At 31.4% G+C, this 25,580-nt stretch overlaps 1 protein-coding gene across 1 annotated transcript; it reads right to left on the bottom strand.

The window, feature by feature from the left end:
- Nucleotides 1-21,343: 21,343 nt before the first annotated feature.
- Nucleotides 21,344-21,739, bottom strand: LOC145126730 (protein FAR1-RELATED SEQUENCE 11-like). The gene has a single exon (XM_079062038.1). It carries the CDS (start codon nt 21,737-21,739, stop codon nt 21,344-21,346), a length of 396 nt encoding a protein of 131 aa, XP_078918164.1.
- Nucleotides 21,740-25,580: the final 3,841 nt, after the last annotated feature.

The following is a 25,580-nucleotide window of genomic DNA, read 5'->3' as shown; positions in this document are numbered from 1 at the left end:
AGTTTTGGTGCTAGCTTTCCAAGCTCTACAAAGGAATGATTGAAGTGATTTGTTTGTACAACAAATCTAAGGTATGTAACTCTAATCTATGATTTCGATTATCATAGGGTTCATGTTAGTTTTTGTTATTCGTTGTACAGCCCCCCCCTGATTTTTTGGTTCTAAATAGCCCTTATAGTTTCATTTTATACATTTTATACCCAAAAATATAAAATTTTGACATTGGCCCCCCCTGCTTACCAATTTTTATACATATTATATATTTGCCCCCCCCCCCCCGAATCAAATGTTGAAGCTCCGCCCCTGATTGTATGTTTCCTTCAAAGTGTTATGACATAGATCCTTATAGGTTTCATGTGACATTCTTAATTGTTAAGTGATTTTCTGCATTGTACATGTACTTATAACCTATAAAAACCATCAGTGGTATCAGAACCTTCTGGTTGTCTAACATTGAAAATGCATGAGATTAATTGAACAAAACTTTTTCGAAATATGTTTCTCAGGATGTGATAAGGCCTATGTCACGACATGACTTCAGTTCAAAACCGAATTTTGGGATTTTCTACTTAACCTGATTTGTGTGGTTATTTTTGGTAATTATCTGGTTTTAGTTCTCCAAAAATTCGAATTTTGAACGCCTTAGATAATTAAAAATAAAACCCAAAATATTAGGAAATAATCTTGATTAGATATCATTTAATTAATTGATTAATTAAATTGAATTATCCTTATGGATTTAATAATTAAATTAATTAAAAGACTAATTAAAAGATAATTATAAATCCATGATAGGTTTAAATTGATTAATTAGTTATATAATTAATTTAGATAATTAATATTTAAACCTTATGTTTTAAAAAGTTTGAAAATACATTGTTATATATATATATATATATATATATATATATATATATATATATTAAACGTTTAATACTATATGTATAAAAAAAGTTTGTTGAATCAATAGTTGGCCTCATTCATGAAGTCATGCTATAACAGGGGTATAAGGAAACGACGTATAAAATGACCGCTAAATGGGTGTCCTTTTCACCCACCGCTCCTTTTGCGTGGTGGAGGGTCATTAGCCGAACGGGTTTGATAAGACATAATATCATTAAAAGTATAATGATATAAATTACTAGAACCCCCTTTTAGAATCTCACTCTAGATACTTTATGAAAAATATGAAATGTATACTATTCCATGAAAACGCACATCATTCTTTATAACTCGTTAGTGGAGCGTGCATGGTTAACCAACACACTAATTTGGGACTATAAAGTTAATATGATGAAACAACTCGAAAATTATCATTGTTGATGGAGCGTGTGTAGTTTACCGGCACATTAATTTGATATGATAAATGACATCAAGGGTGTCAAGCAGGTTTTCATGGTTATTCACATCTTGTTTTTGATCCTCGATATCCCAGTCACAAATTGAAGAGCCTAATATGAGCTTAAACATACCATTGATATGATTCAATGAATCTCAAACGATCTAGCAATTTCATATTAGATTGAAATTGTTGAATCGTTTTACCAACCTTAATAAATTTGTAATTAGATTATGCATCCCTCTTCTTAATTGTGAATTGCATTTTGGATCGTAGCCTTGGATATTAATTTGGGTTAAAATATTAAGGATTTATATCAAATAACTAAAATTATCTATCTTACTATAAATGTATGGAAACGGTGATGCTCCTGATGCTTAAACCTCTACTCCAAATTCAAACTTTACTCTCTTATCGATTCTATCGAAGGAAAAGCTGACAGGTCCAAACTACATAGAATGGATGTGCAGCTTGAAGATGAACCGACGCTACAAGAACAAAGAGTATGTTCTTGAGAAGCCTCTTTTTGAACTCAATGAATCGACTGTCACTCTTGAATAACTTGTTGCTTATAACAAACATACTAATGACGCCATAAAGGTCACTTGCATAATGGTTGCAACCATGCCACCTGAGCTACATAAGCTCTATGATGACCACTGGCCATATGAAATATGTGTTGATCTTGCTGAAAAGTTTCACAAGAAAGCGAGACAAGAACGCTATGAGGTCGTCAAGTCCCTACTGGCGTGTAATCTAATGGACGGAGAATTTGTTTGCGCTCATGTGCAAAGAATGCAGAGATATGTGGAGAGGTTGGAGAAACTTAATGTGTCGTTTGACAAGGTGTTGGCCATTCACACGGTCCTTAATTCCTTACCTCCTAGTTAGGATGAGTTCATCTTGACTTACAACACGGAGAAGACATTGACCCAATTCCACAACTAGTTGCAAACTGCTGAATTGGAAATGAACAAAAATCATGTCCCTTCTACGACAAGTGCTCCTGTCCTGGCCATTGGTCATAGCAGAGGAAAGAAGAAGAAGGACACCTCCCAACCAAACTGGAAGGGTAAGGCCCATGATGGAGCATTTAGAAGTGGGTCAAAGGGGAAGCCCAACTTTGATGTTCTAGGTGTTAGTGATCCAAATGAGGCCACTTGCTTTCACTGTGGAGAAAATTGGCATTGGAGAAGAAGCTGCCGGAAGTACCTGCAAGTATATACACTATCCAACTCAATAACACACAAATTTCTCATCAAGTATATACATTATCCAACTCAAGCCATCTGGCTCCTCATCAAGTATATAGACTATCCAACTTAAGTATATGCAGGGACTAAGAGAAAGTGAAGAAGTGGAGCATGGAAGTTTGAACCTGGTCATAAGGAATAGGCGCTCATCACCAGTTACCAAGATTAAGACTTATGGACTGGTGCTCGTTGATGATGTTAGGGTTGATCTGATTAATTGTTGTTATTCTTCATATATGACGCGAAACATTATTTCATTTCACACGTCATTTAGACAAGGATATCATTTTTTGTTTGATAATGACAATGGTTCGATTTTAGTTTATAAAAATGGTTGTTTTATTTTTAAACGTTTTCCTTATAATGGCGTGTATGAAAATGTAATGTGTGTTAATAACTTGGGAAATAGTGTATCGTACATTCATTCGTCTAATGGTGTAGACAAAGCATGCTTGTAGCATTGTTGTCTTGGGCACATTAACAAGAAACGCATTGCCCAACTCTAAAAGGATGGAATGTTGGAATCATTTGACTTAAGGTTAGATGATTAATGCGAGTCTTAGCTATTGGGCAAGATGACAAAATCATCTTTCACTGGAACATGTGAAAGAGGTGAAGGATTGTTGGACCTTATACATACGGATGTGTGTGGGCCCTTCAGATCTGCTACAAGGGATGCTAATCGCTACTACGTGACATTTACTGATGATTATATCATATATGGGTATATTTACTTAATCAAGCATAAATATGAAATGTTTGAAAAGTTCAAGGAATTGCAACACGAAGTAGAGAATCAATTAGACAGGAAGATAAAAATGATTCTATCTGACAGAGGTGGAGAGTATCTTAGTATCGAGTTCCACAACTATCTAAAGGAATGTGGAATTATTTCACAATTGAATCCTCCCAGAACACCACAACTTAATGGTGTGACCGAGAGGCGTAATCGAACCTTACTTGATATGGTTCGTTCCATGATGAGTCGAGCTTCTCTTCCGATAACTTTATGTGGGTATGCCTTAGAGACAGCTACCCATATCCTAAATCTTGTTCCCACTAACAAGGTTTCCAAAAAACCTCATGAGACGTGGACATGGAAAGTACCCTCGCTCGCACATATCAAGGTATGGGATTGTGAAGCTCTCGTAAGACGAGAAACTCATGACAGACTTGAGCCTAGATCCGAGAAGAGTGTTTTCATTGGCTACCCATAAAAGCCTTTTGGATACTTGTTCTACAGACCTAGTGAGAACATGGTCTTTATATCTCGAAGAGGAGTCTTTCGCGAGAGAGAGCTCATATTCAAAGTGGACAATGGGAGTGTTATTGATCTGGAAGAAATTCCATAATCATCCAATGAAGGAACCTTAAATGACACTAGCACTCATCCAGAGGGTAAAATACCTGTTAAGCCTGTCGACAATTCGTTACCACTTCGTCGATCTAGTAGAGTTAGCATTCCACCTGATGACCTGAGTTTTATGGTTTCCATATTACTATGGAAGGGGACACGTTTATTAGAACTACAAGGAAGCGATGGCATGCCCTGAGGCTGCCAAATGGAAGGAGGCAATGGAAAGCGAGATCCAATCCATGTATGATAACCAAGTGTGGAACTTAGTTAATCATGTACCAGGTCGAAAGACGGTAGGCTGCAAATGGATCTTCTAGAAGAAGACCAAAATGGATGGAAAGGTACACACGTTAAAAGCTCGACTGGTTGCGAAGGGCTTTACTCAACCTAAGGGCTCAACTATGACGAGACATTCTCACCAGTGGCTAAGATCAAATCGATCAGGATTATGCTAGCCATAGCTTCCTTTTATGATTATGAGGTATGTAAAATGGATGTTAAAACTGATTTCCTAAATGGGAAGTTAATTGAGGATGTGTATATGAGTCATCCAGAAAGTTTTGTACATGCCAAGTTTCCTAATAGAGTGTGTAAGCTTGAGAAATCCATTTATGGATTGAAACAAGAATCTCACAGCTGGAATCTTTGTTTCCATGAGAAAGTCAAATAGTTTGGATTCTCTAGGAGTGAGGATGAGTCATGTCTGTATGTCAAAGCTAGTAGGAGTATAGTAACTTTCCTAGTGCTGTATGTTGATGACATACTCCTTATAGAAAATGATATTCCAACCTTGCAAGAAGTGAAATATTGGCTTGGGAAGTGTTTCGCTATGAAGGATCTAGGGGAAGTAGCATATATTCTTGGGATAAGAATTTTCAGGGATAGAAAGAAACTTCTTCTTGGTCTTAGGCAGAGTACATACTTGGAAAAATATTGAAGCATTTCAATATAGAGAACTCCAAGAAATGGGATTTGCCCATTCACTGTACTAGAAATAGATGACATGAGTCGAGTCCCATATGATTCGGCTATAGGATCGATCATGTATGTTATGACATGTACTTGCCTGGATGTGTCTTATGCTTTGAGCATGGTTAGTTGATTTCTGGTAATCCAGGAAAAGGAAATTGTACAATAGTCAAGAATATTCTTAAGTATTTGCGAAGAACAAAATACATTTTCTAGTTCTTGGCGGAAATGATACGTTAAAAGTGAGTAGATATAGTGACGCCAACTTTCAAACATACCGAGACAACTTTTGTTTTCAATCTGGCTGGGTCTTCTTGTTGAATGGTGGAGCAGTGAAATCGAAAAGTTTCAAGCATACGATGGTGGCTGATTCTACTTGTGAATCAGAGTACATCACAACGATTCAGGAATCCAAGGCAGCATATTGGTTGCAGAATTTCATTGGAGATCTCGAAGTAGTCCCGACCATTTAAGAGCCAATGGAACTCTTCTCTGATAATGAAGGCGCAGTTGATTTGAACAAAGAACCGAAAAACCATGGGAGGTCCAAGTATATCGAGAGAAAGTACCATTACATCATACATAGGGTTGAAGATGGACATCTCCTGGTGAAACGAGTATCATTAGAAGATAATCTTGTAGATCCTTTCATGAAGACTCTGAGCAGGATCAAAAACAACCAACACCGTAGGAGCATTGACTTAAGAGATGATATTAGTTTTAGCTGTTAGTTGATAGATTTAAACTTTGTAACAAAATAAATGTAATTGATTTTGGTGATTAAATAATATAGAACTATTTATGAGTATGGGTACTACCTTCTTTTATTATTTATTCTTTTTTTCACTTTGCATATTTTACTTCCAGATTAATTTTAATTATTCAAAGTTCCACAGTCGCTCATACTTTTGGAAGCAAGTAGTGAATTAAGACTTTCATGAATCGATTGTAGATTGTTCATATAGATTGGACACTGCATGGGACTGCTACAATATTCATGAGTACTTAGAAAATGAAGATTTTGAGTATTGGATAAACCAACACTTAGAGATTACTTCATGGATTCAATCACGAGTAATTCTACGACGATAATTTCTTCTATTCTTCAAACGGAGATACATAAGTTGTAATTTCCAAGTCGGTGGTGCATTAGTGTTACGTAAACGCATCAGTAACATGATGTTATAAAGCATACTGTCATGTATGATTTGATAAGTAAGGGTTACAATTATGTAGTCAAAGTTTATTCGTTCATTTTTCCTTAACAGAAAAAAGCGATATCTTTGGGCCCCTCGGTGATTTGGTGTTGAAATTATAGTGATGGGCCCAGCCTTGACTAAATTGATGTGTGCAATTAGTAGTCTAATGACGTCATCAAAAATCCGTAAATCGGGAAATAGAATATTGGACAATAAGATTCATTGTAATCCATGTCTCGTGTCCATATGATATATTGAAGAACGGATGAATATTTGATCACTTATCTTAGGTCCAATGTCTAATTTGAATCCGAGTTCGGTAGTGGCTTAGGAAGCACACTTTGCTGTTTGGTTCAAGGTTATACTTGCAAGTGTAGTTATAAACTTATCCAAGTGGGAGACTATTGGATTAACATGTCTAAACTCATAACTAAATTGGTATATACTTGTAATTAGAAGCAAAGCCCTTTATTGGTTGCCCTCATAACTTGAACTTGGTCAGAATGACATTTGTAGAGAGAGGATGATTTATTGATTTATTATATGAGTAATAAATTAAAATAAACGATTTGTTAAGATATTATGTGATTAATATGTTAATTGGAAATAATAATAATTAATTAAGAATTAATCATAAATTAATTGGAATTAGTTTTGGGATTAATTAGAATTAATTGAGAGTACAAGGGCTAAACTGTTATTGTTCAATAGTTGAACAAATGAGAGGTTCCAGAACCTTCCTATAGGGGACGGTTTTTGAGACCCTTGTTAGGGTTTCTGGAAGCCTCCATGATTATAAGGAAACTAGATAACCACCCGGATTTGAAATAATTATATTATATGTTCAAATTAGGGTTTCTAGGGTTTCCTGAGCTGGTATAAATAGGGCCCCATGGTCTCCTATTTTCCGCCACTTGTGTTCTCAGAAGAATAGCATAATTCTTGATCTCCCTCCTCTCTCCTCAATTGTCTTCTAGTTCTAGGGTTTTGGTATAAATCATTAGAGGCATCATAGTTTTGGTGCTAGCTTTCCAAGATCTACAAAAGAAGGCTTGAAGTGATTTGTTTGCTACAATAAATCTAAGGTACGTAATCGTTTTCAATGGTTTCGATTATTATAGGGCTCATGTTAGTTTTTGTTATTCATTGTAAGTTGCCTTCAAATTGTTATGACATAGATCCTTATAGATTGCATGTGCTCTTCTTAATTGTTAAGTGCTTTTCCGTATTGTAGATATAGTTATAACCTATAAAACCCATCAGTTTGTGATATTTGAGAAAAAGTGGTATATAGAAGAACTCTTATTCTAAAACAGAAATGATTGAGCTTAGGAATAGTAAAGTTTGTGGCCTTTAGAAATTAGCTGCAACTCTTTCCAAGTTTTATACCTTTAGTCCCTTATTTGTTTTACATTTTGGCAGATTTAGTCCCTACAACAAAGGGTTTCCATTTTGATAGATTTAGTCCCTACAAACAAAGGTTTTACATTTTGGCAGATTTAGTCCTTGCAACAAAGGTTTTATATTTTGTCAGATTTAGTCCCTGCAAAAATAGGTTTTACATTTTTGGCATATTTAGTCCCTATAGTTTAAATGTTTTATATTTTGGCAAATTTAATCCCTACAACAAAGGTTTTCCATTTTGACACATCTAAGCTCATTGAGATTAGGAATAGTAAAGTTTGTGGCTTTCAAAAATTAGCCACAACTCTTTCCACCCTTTACACTCTTAGTCCCATATTTGTTATATATTTTGGTAGATTTAGTCTCTACAACAAAGGTTTCCATTTTGACAGATTTAGTCCCTACAAACAATGGTTTTACATTTTGGCATATTTAACGCTTACAAAAAAGGTTATACATTTTGGCAGATTTAGTCTAGACGAAAAAGGTTTTATATTTTTGGCAAATTTAGTTCTTGCAATTTAAATATTTTATATTTTAGCAGATTTCATCCCTACAACAAAGGTTTATCATTTTGAAAGATTAAGTCCATGCAAATTATATATATATATATATATATATATATATATATATATATATATATAAGCACAATGGTCTTAGGAATAGTACATTTTCTATTATTATAAGTTTTGCTACAAAAGTTTTAACACTTTGCCACACTTCTGGTCCCTCTTCAACTTTTTCAAAGGTTTGCCACAAAAGTTTCAATACTTTGCCACTTTTGGTCCCTCCTCAACTTTTTACACTTTGCCACTTTTGGTCCCTCCTTAACTTTTTCAAAGTTTTGCCACAAAAGTTTCTACACTATGCTACTTTTGATCCCACCTTAACTTTTTGTCACATAAGTTTGTGAAGTTGGCAATTTTGGTCCCCCAACTTCGATATTCTCTACTGCTAGCCACAAAGAGTTCAAGAGTTTCAATCTTTTGGTCCCTGGCATTTACCAAAAGTGAAACCTCAAGTTTTTACCACATTAGTTTGTGGAGATGCCGCTTTTGGTCCCCCACCTTCGATATTCAATTATACGACCTTATTTTCCTCAAATGACAACACATATTTTTAATTACCAATAATAGAAATAGATATCAAATAAAGTCTTTGTAGCACTATGTAAGAACGTTGCTACTATAGGTAAATAAACCTTTCAAAGTACGATGCCGTAATTGGAAAAAAGGTTTTCAAAAAATAACGACGCGAGTCGATGCCCGGGTTTTTTTTACTAGTTTAAAATAAATAATCTTACTTGCTTATTTTTATGAACGTGTTAGTACAAATTCGAATTTCTTTACATTTCGATGTAAATATTTTGACCATTTTCGTTCTTTTTCATCCACTCGACTTTCTAAACTTCCGTATTTACCGCATCCACCGGCAGTTTTCTCAGTGGTACCGTCATTGTATATTTATCTACCAACGAATGCAACGACACCTAATTTTTATCAATACATTCGTCAAAATTCAATTTACAAAAAGTATTTGCGTAGACGCAACGCGCTGTGGGAAAAATACTAGTTTATATAAACAACTACCATTAAGCTAGTTAGAAAAACGGAAATCTACTGAAAAGTCACAATATTTTAAACCATTTTACGAAATAGTCTCAAATTAACTTTTTACAAAAAAAGTCTTAAAAACCGATAAAATATTGCATTATGACCTTTTTCTCCTAGTTCAGCCGACAATAAATTAAGTTGGGACTATTTTGTAAACGAACCCAAAATATTAAGACTTTTCTCCAAAAACCCTGATTTTTATTTTTAGTTTTTTTAATTATTTTATTTAAATCGCAAATAAATATATTATTTTTAAAATTTGTTATTATTAATATTATTAAATAATTGCATATATAAATATATTTAAAATACATATTAAAATTATATAATAAATACATATGAAAAACATATGTATATATTTTTATACCTTAAAAATGTTTTTAAAGTTCTTTTGCACTTAAACATATTATTAAATACATGTATAAAAACGTTTAAATAAAAAAGAACTTTAAAAAAGTTTTTTATAAATACTTTTTTCAGATGTTATAGTAAATATATGCATAAACGTTTTTAATAAATACATTTTTCATATGAAAAAGAAATTTTTTATAAATTTATATAAATACTTTTTTCATATAGAGATAGGTTCAGGTGTTTTAACTAAATATTGTATTATTGTATGCATGATTGTGGACCAATCAAAGTTTAATAGAAAAAACAATAATTAAATAAATTAATAAGGGTAACTAGGTAATTTGAGAAATAACTTCCGCAAATACTCCCTATAATTTTGCTAGTTACGTTGATTTTAACCTAATCCCCCTTTTATATACGGCACTGATCAGATCAATCGTTGTAGGATCAATTTTCATCACCGGTTGAAGACTCCTTCACGCCCTTCTCCTCTAATCAGTCGAAGATGCTGACGGTAAGGGAAACGAAGGAACAGGGCATGTCGACGGAGCTTCTGTGATAGTTGGTAAATCGCGAGGAGGTGCGGAGGGAAGAATCATCGGGACAGCACCGATCCAGGGGGCGTTCGATTGTTGTGTTTGACAGGAAGAAGAAAAGACGAGAAAGAGAGGGGCAGACGCCCTTCTCCGGTGACTTCTTCCTACGAGAGCTCACAGGTGGCCAAAAAAAACCAACATCCTCTTTACCGCCGACCCTCCATCTTATAGCATGAATTGAACGCTGCACACCCTTCTTTTTTGTGTTGCGATTGCAGGTGGGTGTAGCCAAAACAAACCGATGATCTACAATTAGATAGTTTAGATTCAAGATTATTTTCAAATATGTGATAACATTAATCTGATTTTTTTGAAGCTATACGATCTGAATTCAAAGAAATCGGTTCTCGTAGAGCGATTTGTATGTTCGGTCGATTCCAACAGGTTTGATCCCTCGTTTTCTTTCTTTAAATTAAATGAACGGTAAAAAGTAGTATCAAAGTTCATTAAGGTTTATTTGATTCCAAAAAGAAAAATCATTATTTGATACATAATTTGGATTAATTAGATCTCCTCTGTTTGGTAATTAGTCATTTTCCTTTTGCATAATATTAAAGCGATAGTTGAGAACTAAATATCAGACAAAGCGATGATTGAGAAGACAATGTGGAGATCAATTTGTCCCATGGAGTATGAAAGTAATTGTTTAAAGGTGATTATTTTGACCACTGTAATTGTTTACATTTTACTTAATGCTTTTTAATTATTGAAAGCTTTTTATCATATTCTATTATGTTATGATAATGTTGTGCAAGACTATCAATTGTGTGGGTTCCTAGAAAGACATATTAAAATAGATGGATTTGATGTTTTATTTTAATATGTTCAATTTGAAAGTGTTTGCAGGCTTTGAAAAAACGAGGCTTATGAGGTAATTCCAATTTGTTTGGCTGCATTTTATGAATTGATTCATATTTCAATTTATGTTTTTTTTCTGATTTAACACTTCATTTATATGGACAGTGCAGGATCTTGACAAGGTTGAATTCTAAAAAGGTATCATGTATGTTTATGTAGATGATTCAATAGATGATATTGGTGAGATTCTAATTCTATTGGAATGGAATCACGAATTCCAATTCTGTTGGAATGGAATCACGAATTCCTATTCTGTTGGTATCACAGAAGTTGATGCTTGAAGAACGGACCACAAAATTGAAACGGACCACATTATTCTTTTAAAATGTATTAGTCGTTGTTAGATTTTGATGTTTTCTTTCATGTTTTGAAAGTTTTTTTTAGTTTTATTCTTTAACAATAAATGTAATTCTTAACAATTGTTACCCGTATACTATAAGAAATAATGTATTTTTTTTTATTCTTCAATTTATTGTTCAAGAATTTGTTATTCTACAAGAAGTTTTTAAATTCATGATCAAGAAATAGTTCAAGAACATTTTTATTTTTTATGGTTCAAGAATATTTTTATTTTTGAGTAAATAATTAAATAAATAAACATATTCTGTCAGAATGTCCGAATTAAAATAGCTATAATTCGTAAAATCGGATTTTTAAAATTAATAGAATCTATGATCCCTTAAAATATGCAATTTTCCTTTATTAAATCTATATTAATTGACTAAAATACCCTTGTAATTAAATTAGATGATATTTTTCAATTACATTTAATTCAATAATATATATTAATCACTTTCTTAAAATAAGTAAAATTGATTGGCCCACAGTTATGCATACAATAACACAATAATTACTTTGAATAGAATAACCTAGGCATATATATATATATATATATATATATATATATATATATATATATATATATATATATATATATATATATATATATATATATATATATATATATATATATATATATATATATAGGAGTGAGATCCGTTGAGAACTCATAGTTTCCCGAGAACCCGAGAACTAAAGGTGGAGCGTTAGATCAAAATTAACTAATTAAGGGCATGATTGTCATCTTACCTATCTAATTTAATGTTTAATTTTTGTGTTCTTAGAAATATTAATTAAAATATCTAAAAATTAACATAATTAATTTAATTTTCGGATTTTTTTTTCGTTTTTTTTAAAATGCAGATTTTTTTAAAATTTTTAAGAAAACATGAATTTAAAAAAAAACTTGAAAACTTTTTATTTAAAAAAAAACTGCAACGTTTTTGAAACAGTAAATTAAAAAAAACTGGAATATTTAAAAAAAAACTATAATTTTTTTAACAAAAAAAAAATCAACATTTTAGGTGTATATATGCATATTTTTTTCAAGTGCATATATGCATATTTCTTATACTATAATATTCATAACTAAGTTATAAAAAAACTCATTTTTATTACTATTCTATAAACACAATTATACAAGTATTTTATTCGATACAAAATTAAATATACAATAAAAAATGCTACAAAATTTCAAAGCTTTTTCATGTATTCGTGTGAATATTTACATATTTTCTTCAATTTTTCACTTTTCACATCTTCAATTTTTTTCACAAATTCTTCCAAATCTACAAAAAATAAAAAAACATTTTGATTAATGCAGGAACACTCATAATATATATATATATATATATATATATATATATATATATATATATATGTATATATCATGTAAGATTAATATGTGATTATATAATGTGATATTCACATGTAACTGTATCTTTTAAGATTCAAATATGAAATTCACAAAAAAAAAATTAAATATTAGCGAAGAATACCCACACAAAATGCATGTGTGCATATATACATAATTCATATGCGATTCATATAATTCATATGTGAATTACATGTAAATCACATGTAATTCATATGTGTGAATCACATGTGATTCATATGTGAATTATATGTAATTTACATGTGATTCATATGTGAATTACATGTGATTTACATGTGAATCACATGTAATTCATATGTGTTCACTCGTGATTTACATGTGAATCATATGTGAATTACATGTAATATACATGTGAATCACATGTAATTCATATGTGAATTACATGTGATTTACATGTGAATCACATGTTATTTACATGTGAATCACATGTAATTCATATGTGAATATTACATGTTATTTATATGTGAATCACATGTAATTCATATGTGAATTACATGTTATTTACATGTGAATCACATGTAATTCATATGTGTTCACTCGTGATTTACATGTGATTCATATGTATATTACATGTAATTTACATGTGAATCACATGTAATTCATATGTGATTCACGTGTGATTTACATATAAACTAAACTTAAATGCTTTTAAAGATGATCAAATAAGTAACTTATTGTGAGCAAACAGGGAAACAAGATGATTTTTTCAACAAAGCAATCAAACACATAGCTCTAGTAGTAAAAATAATAATTTTAGGTGATATGTGAATATATCATGTATTGTTAACATGTGAATATACCACATTATATTCGCATGCGAATATACGATATGTGAATATATAAAAATAAGAATTTTAGGTGAATTTATCTTTATAAAATATTTGATATCTCATTTGTTTTTCTATATCTAGAAAAATAAATTCACTTAATTTGGTAATTTCGAATGCAATAACATAAAGAAAAGTGAGACTTACAAATACCCATGGAAATTAAGCTATAAGAGTTGATGCTTCCTGGCTGCTGACATAACAATTCTAAAACATGAATCCCAAAAGCTACCTGGTAACAAAAATGAAATGCACAATCAAAATCACCTTATAATCCATCCAGATACTCTCATTTATAACCACGAAACCCTAGAGAAAAAAGTCTATGTGCCAAAAGATGACTATATTGGGGAAATTGAACGCAAAAATAAAGGAAACGGTAATAAGGCCAAATTCATAAAACATTTCGGACTTAAAGCGGAAAGCCTCCTTTCCCGAATTTTCTCTATTATAACTTCTTTCTACATTAAGTGTAAAAGAAACACTCATATAAAGGTTACCAGATTAAGTCGTATTCCCATTAAACCCAATAAAGCATCTGAAATATTTTTGTTTGCTAGATGATTAAAGCTCTAAAAAGAGAATAACAAGTTTAATCACACCTTCTAATGAACCATTTGGCGTTTGAAATTGTAAGTTTTGTGGTCTCCCCCTCTTTCTTTTCGATGTGTTATTTCCATCGTGTGTTTCACTAGTTCCTGTTAAGAACAAATGAACAAATCAAACATTGAGCTAAAGTTATACAAAAGCAATCAATGTTTTTTTACATTTAGTTTTTATGCCAAAAGAATCAGATTCCAAAATCAAACATTAAGCTATATATTTAATCTTCCTAAACTATCTTACATACCACTTCTTCTTTACTTATGACATAAAGCACGACTTAACAGATAAAGTAAATGTGGATTTCCAAGTTAACTTCTAATAGTTAACAAATATTTTCCTAATTTGGTGTTGTAGCATCATCTTTAGTGATTAGCTGGTCAACAAAATCTTGCCAATCATTTGGTTTGGAAATATCCTCAGGTGGCAGGTCACAAGAACAATAGTTAGTGGGATGAAATTACCAATACAGAAGCACAATTAACAAATGTAAATGGTGAAAACATCCTTTGAAGTATTTCAACAAACACGTTGTGTGCTAAAAACAAACAAAAGATATTTTCCAACTCCGAACGGGTGAAAATCCATCAACGTGAACGGAACTAATACAATATTCAAAAGTAAAAATCTCAAAGAATAGAGTTCTCAAGAGGAACAACAATCTGGTATTCTATCGATCATCAAAAAATTTCCCTAATACTTCTATTTCTCCTTTTACACAGGTGTTGGTTTCATCTAGTGGACTTACAATACACAGAAAGTAAAGGCAGTAGGTCAGATCGAAGCCATCATGATTGAATCAAAAAAATCAGAAATCGATATAGATATAAAGACGTTTACCAAATCAGATCGATGTGTAGGAGAAACATATCTGGTGATGAAGGCGCAACGACAGAGGAAGAAGAGAGATCTCGATCGTAGTGTAGTATTCCAATGATGATAGAGAAAAAGGGAGAACGGATGTGCAATAATGGTAGACAAACCGATTCAAAATCAAAGCATCTTCCATTGAGTTTTTTCTATGAAGAACGTGAGATCAAGGAGTGTGGCGATCGACAGAGGTAGAGGTGGCCGGTGAAGGGAGGAGGGAGGCGATCGATGACGGATGATGGAGGAGGCAATCGTCTTTGGTCGTCAATGAAGAACGTGAAAGGGAGAGAGATTTGATGACGAATAGAGATAGAAATAATATAAGGAAAGGGTTTGACGGGATCAGGTATAAGTTATCTATCCCTAAAATGCCCTTCGACAAATTAAAATAAGATACCCCCGTGCTTTTTATTTCCAAGTTTTTACAAAAATGTCACAAATCATCTTGACCATCTATTATTTTGATCTGACGGTCATTGTTTGGTTTTCGGGTTCTCGAAAACTATAGGTTCTCAAATGATCCTTCCTCTCTCTCTCTCTATATATATATATATATATATATATATATATATATATATATATATATATATATATATATATATATATATATATACACACACACACGTAAAACATATGTATAGATATAACAAATGCAAATGAAAAACGAAATTATATATTTTTACATCTTAGAAAATTGTTTTTAAAGTTCTTGTTTCATTTACATATTTTTATACATGTACTTAATAATACATATAAATATGCTTAAATGAAAAAAAAGACTTTAAAAACGTTTTCTAAGATGTAAAAATATATAATTTCGTTTATCATTTGCATTTGTTATATCTATACATATGTTTCACGTGTGTATATATATATATATATATATATATATATATATATATATATATATATATATATATATATATATATATATATATATATATATATATGCGCATTTATTTAATAATATTAATAATAACCAATTTACAAAATAATATATTTATTTTCGTCTTTACTAACATAATAAAAAAATTAAACATAAAAGTATTCTAAGAAAACTCTCAATATTTTGGGTCAAATTACAAAATAGTAGAAAATTAATTTGTCACCTGCTGAACTATGAGAAAAGGTTCATAATGCAATATATTTACTGATTTTTAGGAATTTTTTATATTGAAAAAATTAACTTGTGACTATTTCGTAAAGTGACCAAAAATATTAGAATATTTCTTAATATTTTTCTAAAAAATGAGAAACTACGAATTATATCTCTGTTAAAAGGTAACTTAAAAGGTAACTTCATCGAGTGTTTCCATCTACGGTTTGCTTCCTTCACTTTCTAAAATGATATTTACATTCTTTAAAATAATTTGTAAATCAGCATCTCCCCCCCCCCCCTTCCCTCTCCCTCTAAATTTTAAAATATTATTTTAATCTATCTATTTTGAACTTTGTAAAAATTTTCTAAACTTTTGTGTTCACCCCTGTAATATACATACTTTGATTTTTCTTAATAAATTTATTTAGTTAACATAAAAAACTAACTTTTTACGTGTTTATTTTTATCTATGTGTCGGTATAAATTCGAGATGGTCAGTGTTGCGACGTAAATTTAGAACTTTGTTCGTTAATTATTTTTTTTTAAAAGTACTAGTCTTTTCCAACATAAATTTAATACTTTCGTTCGTTTTAATTTAAAAGAAAAAATACTTGTTTTTTCGATGTAATTTTTTACGTTTTTTATGTACGTTTTATACATATGAGTCACGTTCAAGTACAATTCGATGTAAATATTGTGTACAGTTCCATACATATTTTTACATACAAGTATTACGAATGAATTGAGTCACTTATAATATGTTTCATTTGATTGCATAAATTAGAGTTAGTCAATGCTGATCTTGCATATTTACCTACCAACAAATAAGGCAATATCTAACTTTTACAAATATGATCGTCAAAATTCAACTTATGAAAGGATTGTCCTTGCTGCAACATGCGGCAGACAAATTAATAGCAACGATACAATTATGGATGTTTCCACAAACATTTGTCACCCCTCTACTTTATGAAATGATATTTTACACCCTGTAATTTTTTTTAAATATATTGTATAATGACATTTCATTCTACTTTGTAAAATGTTACTTTGACCCTATTACTTTCAACTTTGTAAAATATCACTTTACGATACCATTTTATAAACTTTCTTGTTTATCATCCGTAGTAATATAATCTGATTTTTCTTAATAACTTTCATTCATTAACTTAAAAAAAACTTTTTTTATGTGCTTAATTTTATGTATGTTTTGGTATAAATTCAAGATGGTTAACGTTTCGACGTAAAATTAGAATTTTAGTTCGTTAATTTGTATTGACCTTGTATATTTATCTAACAACAAATATAACGGTACTGATATTGCCATATTTATACACATTTTAGGTAATATTTTATTATATTTTGATTAATATTTTGGTTATATGCACAAATATATGGTACTTATAAAATTTAATGGTTTTTTGCAGCCAAAATGAGCATTCTTGAAGAAAAATAACCAAAAGCGACAAGGATCAGAACTTTGGAGGATTGGAGCTATAAAGATGAAGATTTCAGCTAAAAGTCGACCTCACGACGGGAGCATAAATGTTCTAGAAGATAAACATTCGGAAGCCAAAATCCGCGTTCGATACGGATATATATATATATATATATATATATATATATATATATATATATATCTTTGGCACTTACGAATTTGTGAGTTCTTCTGGAGATTTGGAGGTTTTAGAGAGAGAATTCTGGAGAAAAATAAGCCAGAGAATTCAAGTGTAAAGCATCCAAGGAAGAAGAATTGATTGAAGATCATAGCCATTACTTAGTTTGGTACATTCAACTATGTTCTTATTTGTTTGTTGAATTTATGTGTTTGATTTCAGCCATGAGTAGCTGAATCTAGCTGCTTCTGTTTAGCTAGATGAAGCTTCAACTTCATGGATTAGTTTATTAATTGTTAATTTTACTAGTTGGTTATGTGCTTGTATTTGATTGTTAATATCTAGCATGCTAATATTTGATACTTAAATTGCTTGAATTCATGTTCTGTGTAGCTTAGTGATTATTAAATTGCATGAAGTTGATTTAGTGACCATTAAATTGCTAGAGCTAGGATCGACAAAACCTTAGATAAGTAATTGAAGTAATTAGATTAGCTGTACTGGAGAACATAAATTATGACCATAATTTTGTTTGCTTAATAAATCTTACATAGCTCCATTCATAGTCAATAACTGATTCTGTGTTTGATTATGTATGACCATGCATAGTTTTACATGAATTAGTTAAATATTAGTAAATTTGGACTTAAATTACTAATAATATAATAATTGGTAACCAACGTTAATTATCCATAATTACTAGCTAACCATAGAGAAGAAGTGAATTCGAACAAAACGGAAGTGTTTTTAGAATATTGATTAAAACCGTCAGTTAATTGTTAAAGTTTGTCTGAACTTGTAAAATCAGATAAAAACCAATTTAAATCTTTGTTTATTTTAGGGTAATTTTTAGTAATTAGGTTAGTTAACTAAATTTGTTCCCTGTGATCGACACCCGACTTACCTTAATTATTCTATAATTCGATTAGGTACACTGCCTAGGTGCATTTTAGCTAGTTAAGTTCGTTAGGTTATAAATTTAAAACTAATAGGTACTTCTGTGCACATCAGGTACCTAACCGTTATCATTATTGTCGTTGAAAATCAACTTATGAAACGGATTAGGATCAGGCCTATGTGCTAATTATAATGAAAAAATCAAGTGGGAGTAAGAACACCAATTTGATTTATCTATGTTTTTCTAACATAGAAATTCAATTCTTTGAATATGCTAAATGCTCATCTGTTCTAGAAACGTATTTCAAGTCTTTGAAGTTTGAATGCAGCTTTTGGAGTACAATTTGCCACGTCGACTAGTCATGAAACACGAAACCATGCTTCGTCAAATAGTCATGAAACACATAACCATGCTTCACAATTTCATTATAGCTGTATTATAATAAGTAATAACCCATGTTTCACAACTTTTGGGATTTATATATCTATTCTTTGTATAAAGTATTTTCATGTTTTCGAAAATATTATCAAAATAAATCCACAAAATTTTGATAAGTTATATTAGTATTATAAATTGAGATTTTCTAACATGTTTCCTAATGGTTAGGGCACATGTAAAAAATTTTAGTTATGGTAAATATTAGACATATCTAAATATTATTACGATTTCACATTCATTAGCTTCCTATTTTGCTTTGTTTTTTTTGTTTTTTTTTCCAAATATATATTTTTATTATTTCCTTTTAATCTTCCCTACTAAAATCGTATGAAATGGTACTATATTCTAGATTTTTAGTTCCCTCAAAAAATTTCCTCCGTTCCATTGGATGATTTATATATTATATTTTTGAATTTCTCTTTTATATCATACTAGTTTATAACTCTTGAGAATCACGGTTATAAAAATAATTAAACTTTTATATTAAAAAATCAAAAATATTAATCAATTATTTTAAATAAATTATTATTTAAGAGATATTTTTTTAGTTATATAAAATTATAATCGTTGATTTAAATAAAAATGCGAAGTTATATCACCTTATAATCTGTATTAATTTTATTTTATTTTTTAATATAATGTTATTAATTTAATATAATTAGAGTGAGAAACTTTAAAATGAAGAATCAATTATTAATTTAATGTAATTAGAGTGAGAAATTTAAAATTTGAAAATTTGAAATGGGTAATTAATAGATTGACAAGTGGCATGATATGTGACATATAATATTAATGAGAAGTTCTCATAGTATGACACTTGTCAATAGGTGAATAAACATATTCATTTATTATAATAGGGAGATAAGTTCACCATCTTTATCATAACGACGAGGTGCATTTAACAAACATTTAGTAAGCATTTAAAATAAAAGATGAGAATTGAAACTGATAAGTATTCTCATATGAAAACAAAAAATAGAGTTTAATAGTAATTTTACAATTTAACATTTAAAGTGAAAGATTGGATTGAAATCTTCTGTTTGCATATCAAGTTTCTTTCTTTTAGCCACTTGTTGAGAATTATTAGCCTCACGCTCTGGACATGTGCCGAAGTTGTGACTAGCAGTTTTGCAAAGTCTGCAACGCTTTACTTGTCTCGTTAATTCCTTTCCACTTCTCATTCGCTTTTGCTTAGGCCGTCCTTTTGTTTTTGAGATACTAGGGCATTGAACCAACGCAATTGCATTAGTTACAAGATGACTATTGTTTCCACAAGATGATGAAACATCAAAATTTCCTTGATGGTGTAATCGAGAGATTACAGTAAATTGAGCTTCTTCCCAACTTCACCGTGATAGCCAATAACTAGAAGGAATTTCAAAGCAACCCTTATGGAGAAATACACTTAAGATACGACGACAAACTATCCCGACAAATTTAAAGTTTTTGCAAGTGCATTTAGCCATCTTACCATCCCAAACCACCTGATGACATCGAGCCGCTTTGTAATGTTTGCCAATAAAACTTGTGACATTTTCTTCCCGAACTGAATATTGAATCACTTGAACAAATTGTTCTTCGAACTTTTTGAATGCAAATGGAGTCAAAAATTGGTAACCTTGTTTTTCTAACGGTGATAATGATCTAAAATGCGACTCTTGATATTTTGCCAACATAACATCATGCATTTGTTTATGCCCAACATCTTCAATGGCAAGATCAACATGTACAAGTATGAGTAAAAAGATTAATAAAAAAATGTTTAAACTAAAATAAAATGTAGTAAAGTAATACCAATACTCATTTGTCTAATAAACTCCTTTAGACATGTATGAGAAGATATAAACTTTTTTTTATAAACGAATTTATGCTCTCCGATCTTCCGGTAGTCGTCATGCCACCAAAGAAAAAGTCACGAAGATAAGTTGGAACCCATAATGTTTTAATTTGGTACAACGCTATCACATGTTTATTATTTTCGAGATTGTATTTTACAATGTCTAATGGTCATTGTTGCTCAAATACTTTAGCCGAGTCTAACTTATATAAGTTGCAAAATTCGGTGCACCAACTTGAGTACTTAGTTTATAGGACCGAAGTAAACCAACTACTAAACTTAATGGTGATATGCCATATGCAAAATGCATGTTTAGTATAAGGCATCTCCATTTCAATTGCTTTTTTCATCCAAGGATCTTGATCGGTCATATCATTTTCGGTGACTTTTCATCAATTGCACAAAATTCTGAAAATAAAATAATTTTAAGAAACTTAGTTACATACTAAAACAAAAACATAGTTACCTTAAAGAACCATTAAATCGTGTTTAGTTTCTCGTTACGTAGAAGCGCATAACCAATCAATATAGTTCTTCCATGATTGTCAATACCAACAAATATGTCAAATAGCATGTCGTATGAAGTCACCTTGTATGTAGTATCATTTACTACAACATCTCCGTATTTTTGGTACAATTCAAAACAATGAGCATGACACTGAAAAATATGTTCTAGCCTATTTTCACTATCTAGTGTAAATGCATATTGAAAATTAAGATTTTCACTTTTAGCACTTTTACAATACTCCAAAAGCTCCCTTGCATCATTTTGTGAGTGTAGTTTATGATTTTTGGTAAAAAGGTTATACACATCCTTCTTAAGAAAAGAAAGTTCTCCATGTCTCACATTCATTTCAAGCTCCATCACCCTCATAATTTATGTAATAGACAAACCCCCTTCTTTTAATAAAAGTATATGGTTTTCATTCTCTAATGTAATATTACGGTAAGATGGTAAAAATCGAACCTCTTGAGTAGACAACACAACATGATTATCCTCCGCAACAAACTTGGTGACTTGCCACTCTTCGGAGAAAACTTCGTTAATTCTTCTCAATGTTATACACACGTGGGCATTGCATTCACATCTTGTATAAACTAGGGTTCTTTGGTATTTTTGTGAAATATTTTTTTTAAACTCCAGCTTTCCTTCATGGTGATAAAAAAAAGTCACGTCTTTTCCTTTCTTCCGTTTTCGTGTTCACGAACCTTCCTTTTCGAACCAAAAACTCATTATTTCTCGCATAATTTTGATAAAAAAAACAAGAGCATCTTCTCCACTTAGAAAACATTGACCAACGAACGGTTCATCAAAAATTGCGTTGTTGTTTTGACTTTGTTCTTCTTCTTCGATAACAGTTTTTTCATATTGAGCATCTATCGAGTTTTCTTCAGTAGGAACCTCATTCAGATCCAAAAATATACGTTCTTTCAGTTCTTTCATATGTAATGCTTGCCAAATGCTTTCTAAATCCTCCTCGTTATTTGATAAAAGTGACAAAGTGATATCATCACCAAAAAAAAATCCAAAAATATTAGTATATAAAAAATTTAAGAGGAAACTAAAAATGAATAATTTAGTGCTAGTGCATATGTTTTAGTTGGGAAAATTATAAGGAAATAATAAAAGTGAAAATTAAAATAAAAACAAAATAGGAAGTTAATTAATGTGAAATCTTGATTCCAATAATAATACACGTCTAATATTTACCATGTCTAATAATTACCATAATTAAAATTTCTTATATGTACCCTTAGGGCACATGTTAGAAAATCCCTTATAAATTAATAATGATATTTGTAAAACTTAATTCAGCTATTCGATATTTTTATGCTTTTGATTCAATTAAGGGTGTAAAACCACAATTTATGAATGGTCACGACGTAAGGAAGGAAGCCTCACAACGTGACCATCGATACAAAAATACGTTTCCATCCTTGTGGGTCACAACGTGACATATAGGAGGTCACAACGTGACAACGGGTTAACCCTAATTTTGTGTTTTGTGCCCTATTTAAGGGAAGTGAGGGGCTAGGATTTGCACAACCTCAACCTCCATCACCTCCCTCCTTCCAAATCGAAGTTAGCGTCCATTGTGACCTTGAAGAGCTATCTTGGCAAGCAAGTCTCCTCCCCACCACCTTGTATTGTTTATGGACCTTTGTAAGTCCTAAATCTCTTGCCTTTCTCACTTATGCATGCTAGATATAAGTTTTATTCACTTTTCTCCGTGATTAGGGTTGGGTAGCATGCATGGGATCCATAAAGTTAGCAACTTTATGGATCATTAAGGCCTTTTAATTAGTATATGTCACAGATCTAAGGATTTGCGGTTGTTTGGAATCCAAGCATGAATTTTGGCCTTATTTTCTCTTTATTAACCTAGTTAGTGTTCAAGTCATGCATTGGAAATGCATGACTAAAAAACTATGATTTTTATGGTCCTTTGGGTTGGGGAAAACGTTCTGGAAGGTTTGAAGGTTTGGCTTAAGGGATTAGGAGCTTAATGCTCTAAGTTGTACAGATTAGGCCTAATGACGTGACAGGTTGTGTGTAACGTTGTGGCAAGGGGTGTTTCCGCGACTATTTTGTCCTAACTCTGTTACGATGTGACCCATGGGTGCTCGGAACGTGACAATCAGCTGAGGTTGACTATAGCATTGACTCTTGACCATGGTTGACTTTTGGGTCAAGCTAGGATTTTAGGGTGTAGACTGAGAGGGTACTTCTTTATTGTTGTTAGGTGTCTCGTTACTCCTGCCTACTCTATGTGTGAGAGCAATGGTATTTTTAGCTGCTATTCGTGAGGTGAGTCTTCTCACTATACTATATGACACTAGGTATTGATTGTGCATGTTGTCTTTATGACTCTTGCTGATGTGCTTATATGTTGTATTCATGGAGCCGATCTAGGCTGAGGGTCATTATGGGCTAGGGGTTGATACAGACCTGAAGGAGCCGATATGGAATCGGAGTTAATATGGGCTCGGAGTCATTATAAACTCGGGGTTGTTATGGACCTGAAAGAGCCGAGATGGGCTCGGAGTCAATATAGACTTGTGGTTGATACAGACCCGGGGTTGTTACGAACCCGATACAACTACGTGTTGTTATATATGTTGTATGTGGTATTTTGGGGGAACTCGCTAAGCTTAGTGATAATAGTTTTTGATTTAATGTGTTTAAGGTACTTCAGATGATTGCGAGAAGCCGAAGGCTTGATTGTACACTTTCATCTGTAGTTTCTGTGATTCCGCCTATTTTGATACTCTGATATTTTAGGATAATTGTATTAGATACGTATGTTTTTCTTGACTTGGTTTTCGGGAAACAATATTTTATCCTTAATTAAAAATGAAAATTTTGTTTTGAAAATGAGACATTACAAGTTGGTATCAAAGCCCTGGTTTGAGAGATCTGGATGGACACTAGTGGGATTCTAGACTGAAACTAGGATCTGAGAAAAAAATTTATAAAAACATTTTAAGAAGTAAATAATTTAAAAGAAGAATAGCTCGAAAGTGATCTCCTAAGATACCCATACTTGTATTTTGATTTATTGAGTTATTACATGAATTGATAGAGATGCATGCTAGAGATAAGCTAAGGGCCCCTCAGGAAGTGCATGATTGAGTTGACTGAATTGTGATGCCATTTTGCCTTAGAAATTGCTTGTGTTGCTTTGTTAAGGATTGAAACTAGGTGATGTGTGTGAAACGAACTAGTTTTATCCTACTTTTTAAATATGAATTAGACACACAAATGGCAGTGGACCTGTCAACTGGTGGTATAGTTGAATAAGCAGGGTATCGAACTCATGGAACGGTAATTAAACTAATAACTAGAATTAACTAAAACAAGTAATAAAAGTAAAAGGGTTTCTCTAGTTTTGCAAGACTAGAAACTTAGATAAACTAATTAACACGCAAATTAAATAACTAACAGCTAAAACAAGTAAAAATCAACTAAATTCAATAATAAGAAGACTTCTGTTTAGGTTCGGTTTATTTACTCATATGGTTGATTTTATGGCAAGTGCAATGGATTAATTGTTATTGGCTACCGATTAAAGTGATTAGGTTCACATTCGCTATTACCAATCCTTAGAAAACATATCAATTCAAACAGTGGTCGGTTGATTAAATTAATAAATTTCCTAGTTAATTATTCGGGTTAAATAAGACTTGTAGTGGTTAATTAAATTGGTTGTTTAATTAACCTCTTGTTGATGGTTTATCACACAAGCTCACACATTAATTTACCCACTTTCTAGTTAATCCTAGTTTCACGTTCGCTAATCCTGGGCACATAAAAATGCTTTCACATAAATCATATGAGATAAGCAATTAAGAGATGTTCATGCAGCTTAATTACTTGATAATTAACAGAAAATAGTTATGGTTAATGCATAAGGTTCTTTAACAAGCTTAATAAAACTAAATTCACCAATAAACAATTAATCCAACCACAAATCAATCCATAGTTGTAAATTTTCCTACCCTAAACAGAAGATATAAAGTTTAGCTCATAATTGTAGCAGAAAGCAACTCAAAAACAATGTCTAGTAGTTCAAACATGATTAAAACAATAGATAAAGTAAAGAGTAAACTTATGTTGCCTTTAATCTTCTTAGAATTGAAAGTTGGGGTTGACTCTCACGATTTCCAGAGCTCCAGCAGCCTTCCTAGTCGCAAGGTAATCCTCCAAAAATTCC

Source organism: Lactuca virosa, chromosome 7 (assembly GCF_052849685.1).
Source record: "Lactuca virosa cultivar CGN04683 chromosome 7, Lactuca_virosa_CGN04683_v6, whole genome shotgun sequence".
Taxonomy (NCBI): Eukaryota; Viridiplantae; Streptophyta; class Magnoliopsida; order Asterales; family Asteraceae; genus Lactuca; species Lactuca virosa.
This window is presented reverse-complemented; position numbering and strand designations above follow the sequence as displayed.

Coding starts and splice junctions, on each gene's coding strand:
- LOC145126730 (XM_079062038.1), bottom strand. CDS start 21,739: ATGAGGGTGATGGAGCTTGAAATGAATGTGAGACATGGAGAACTTTCT.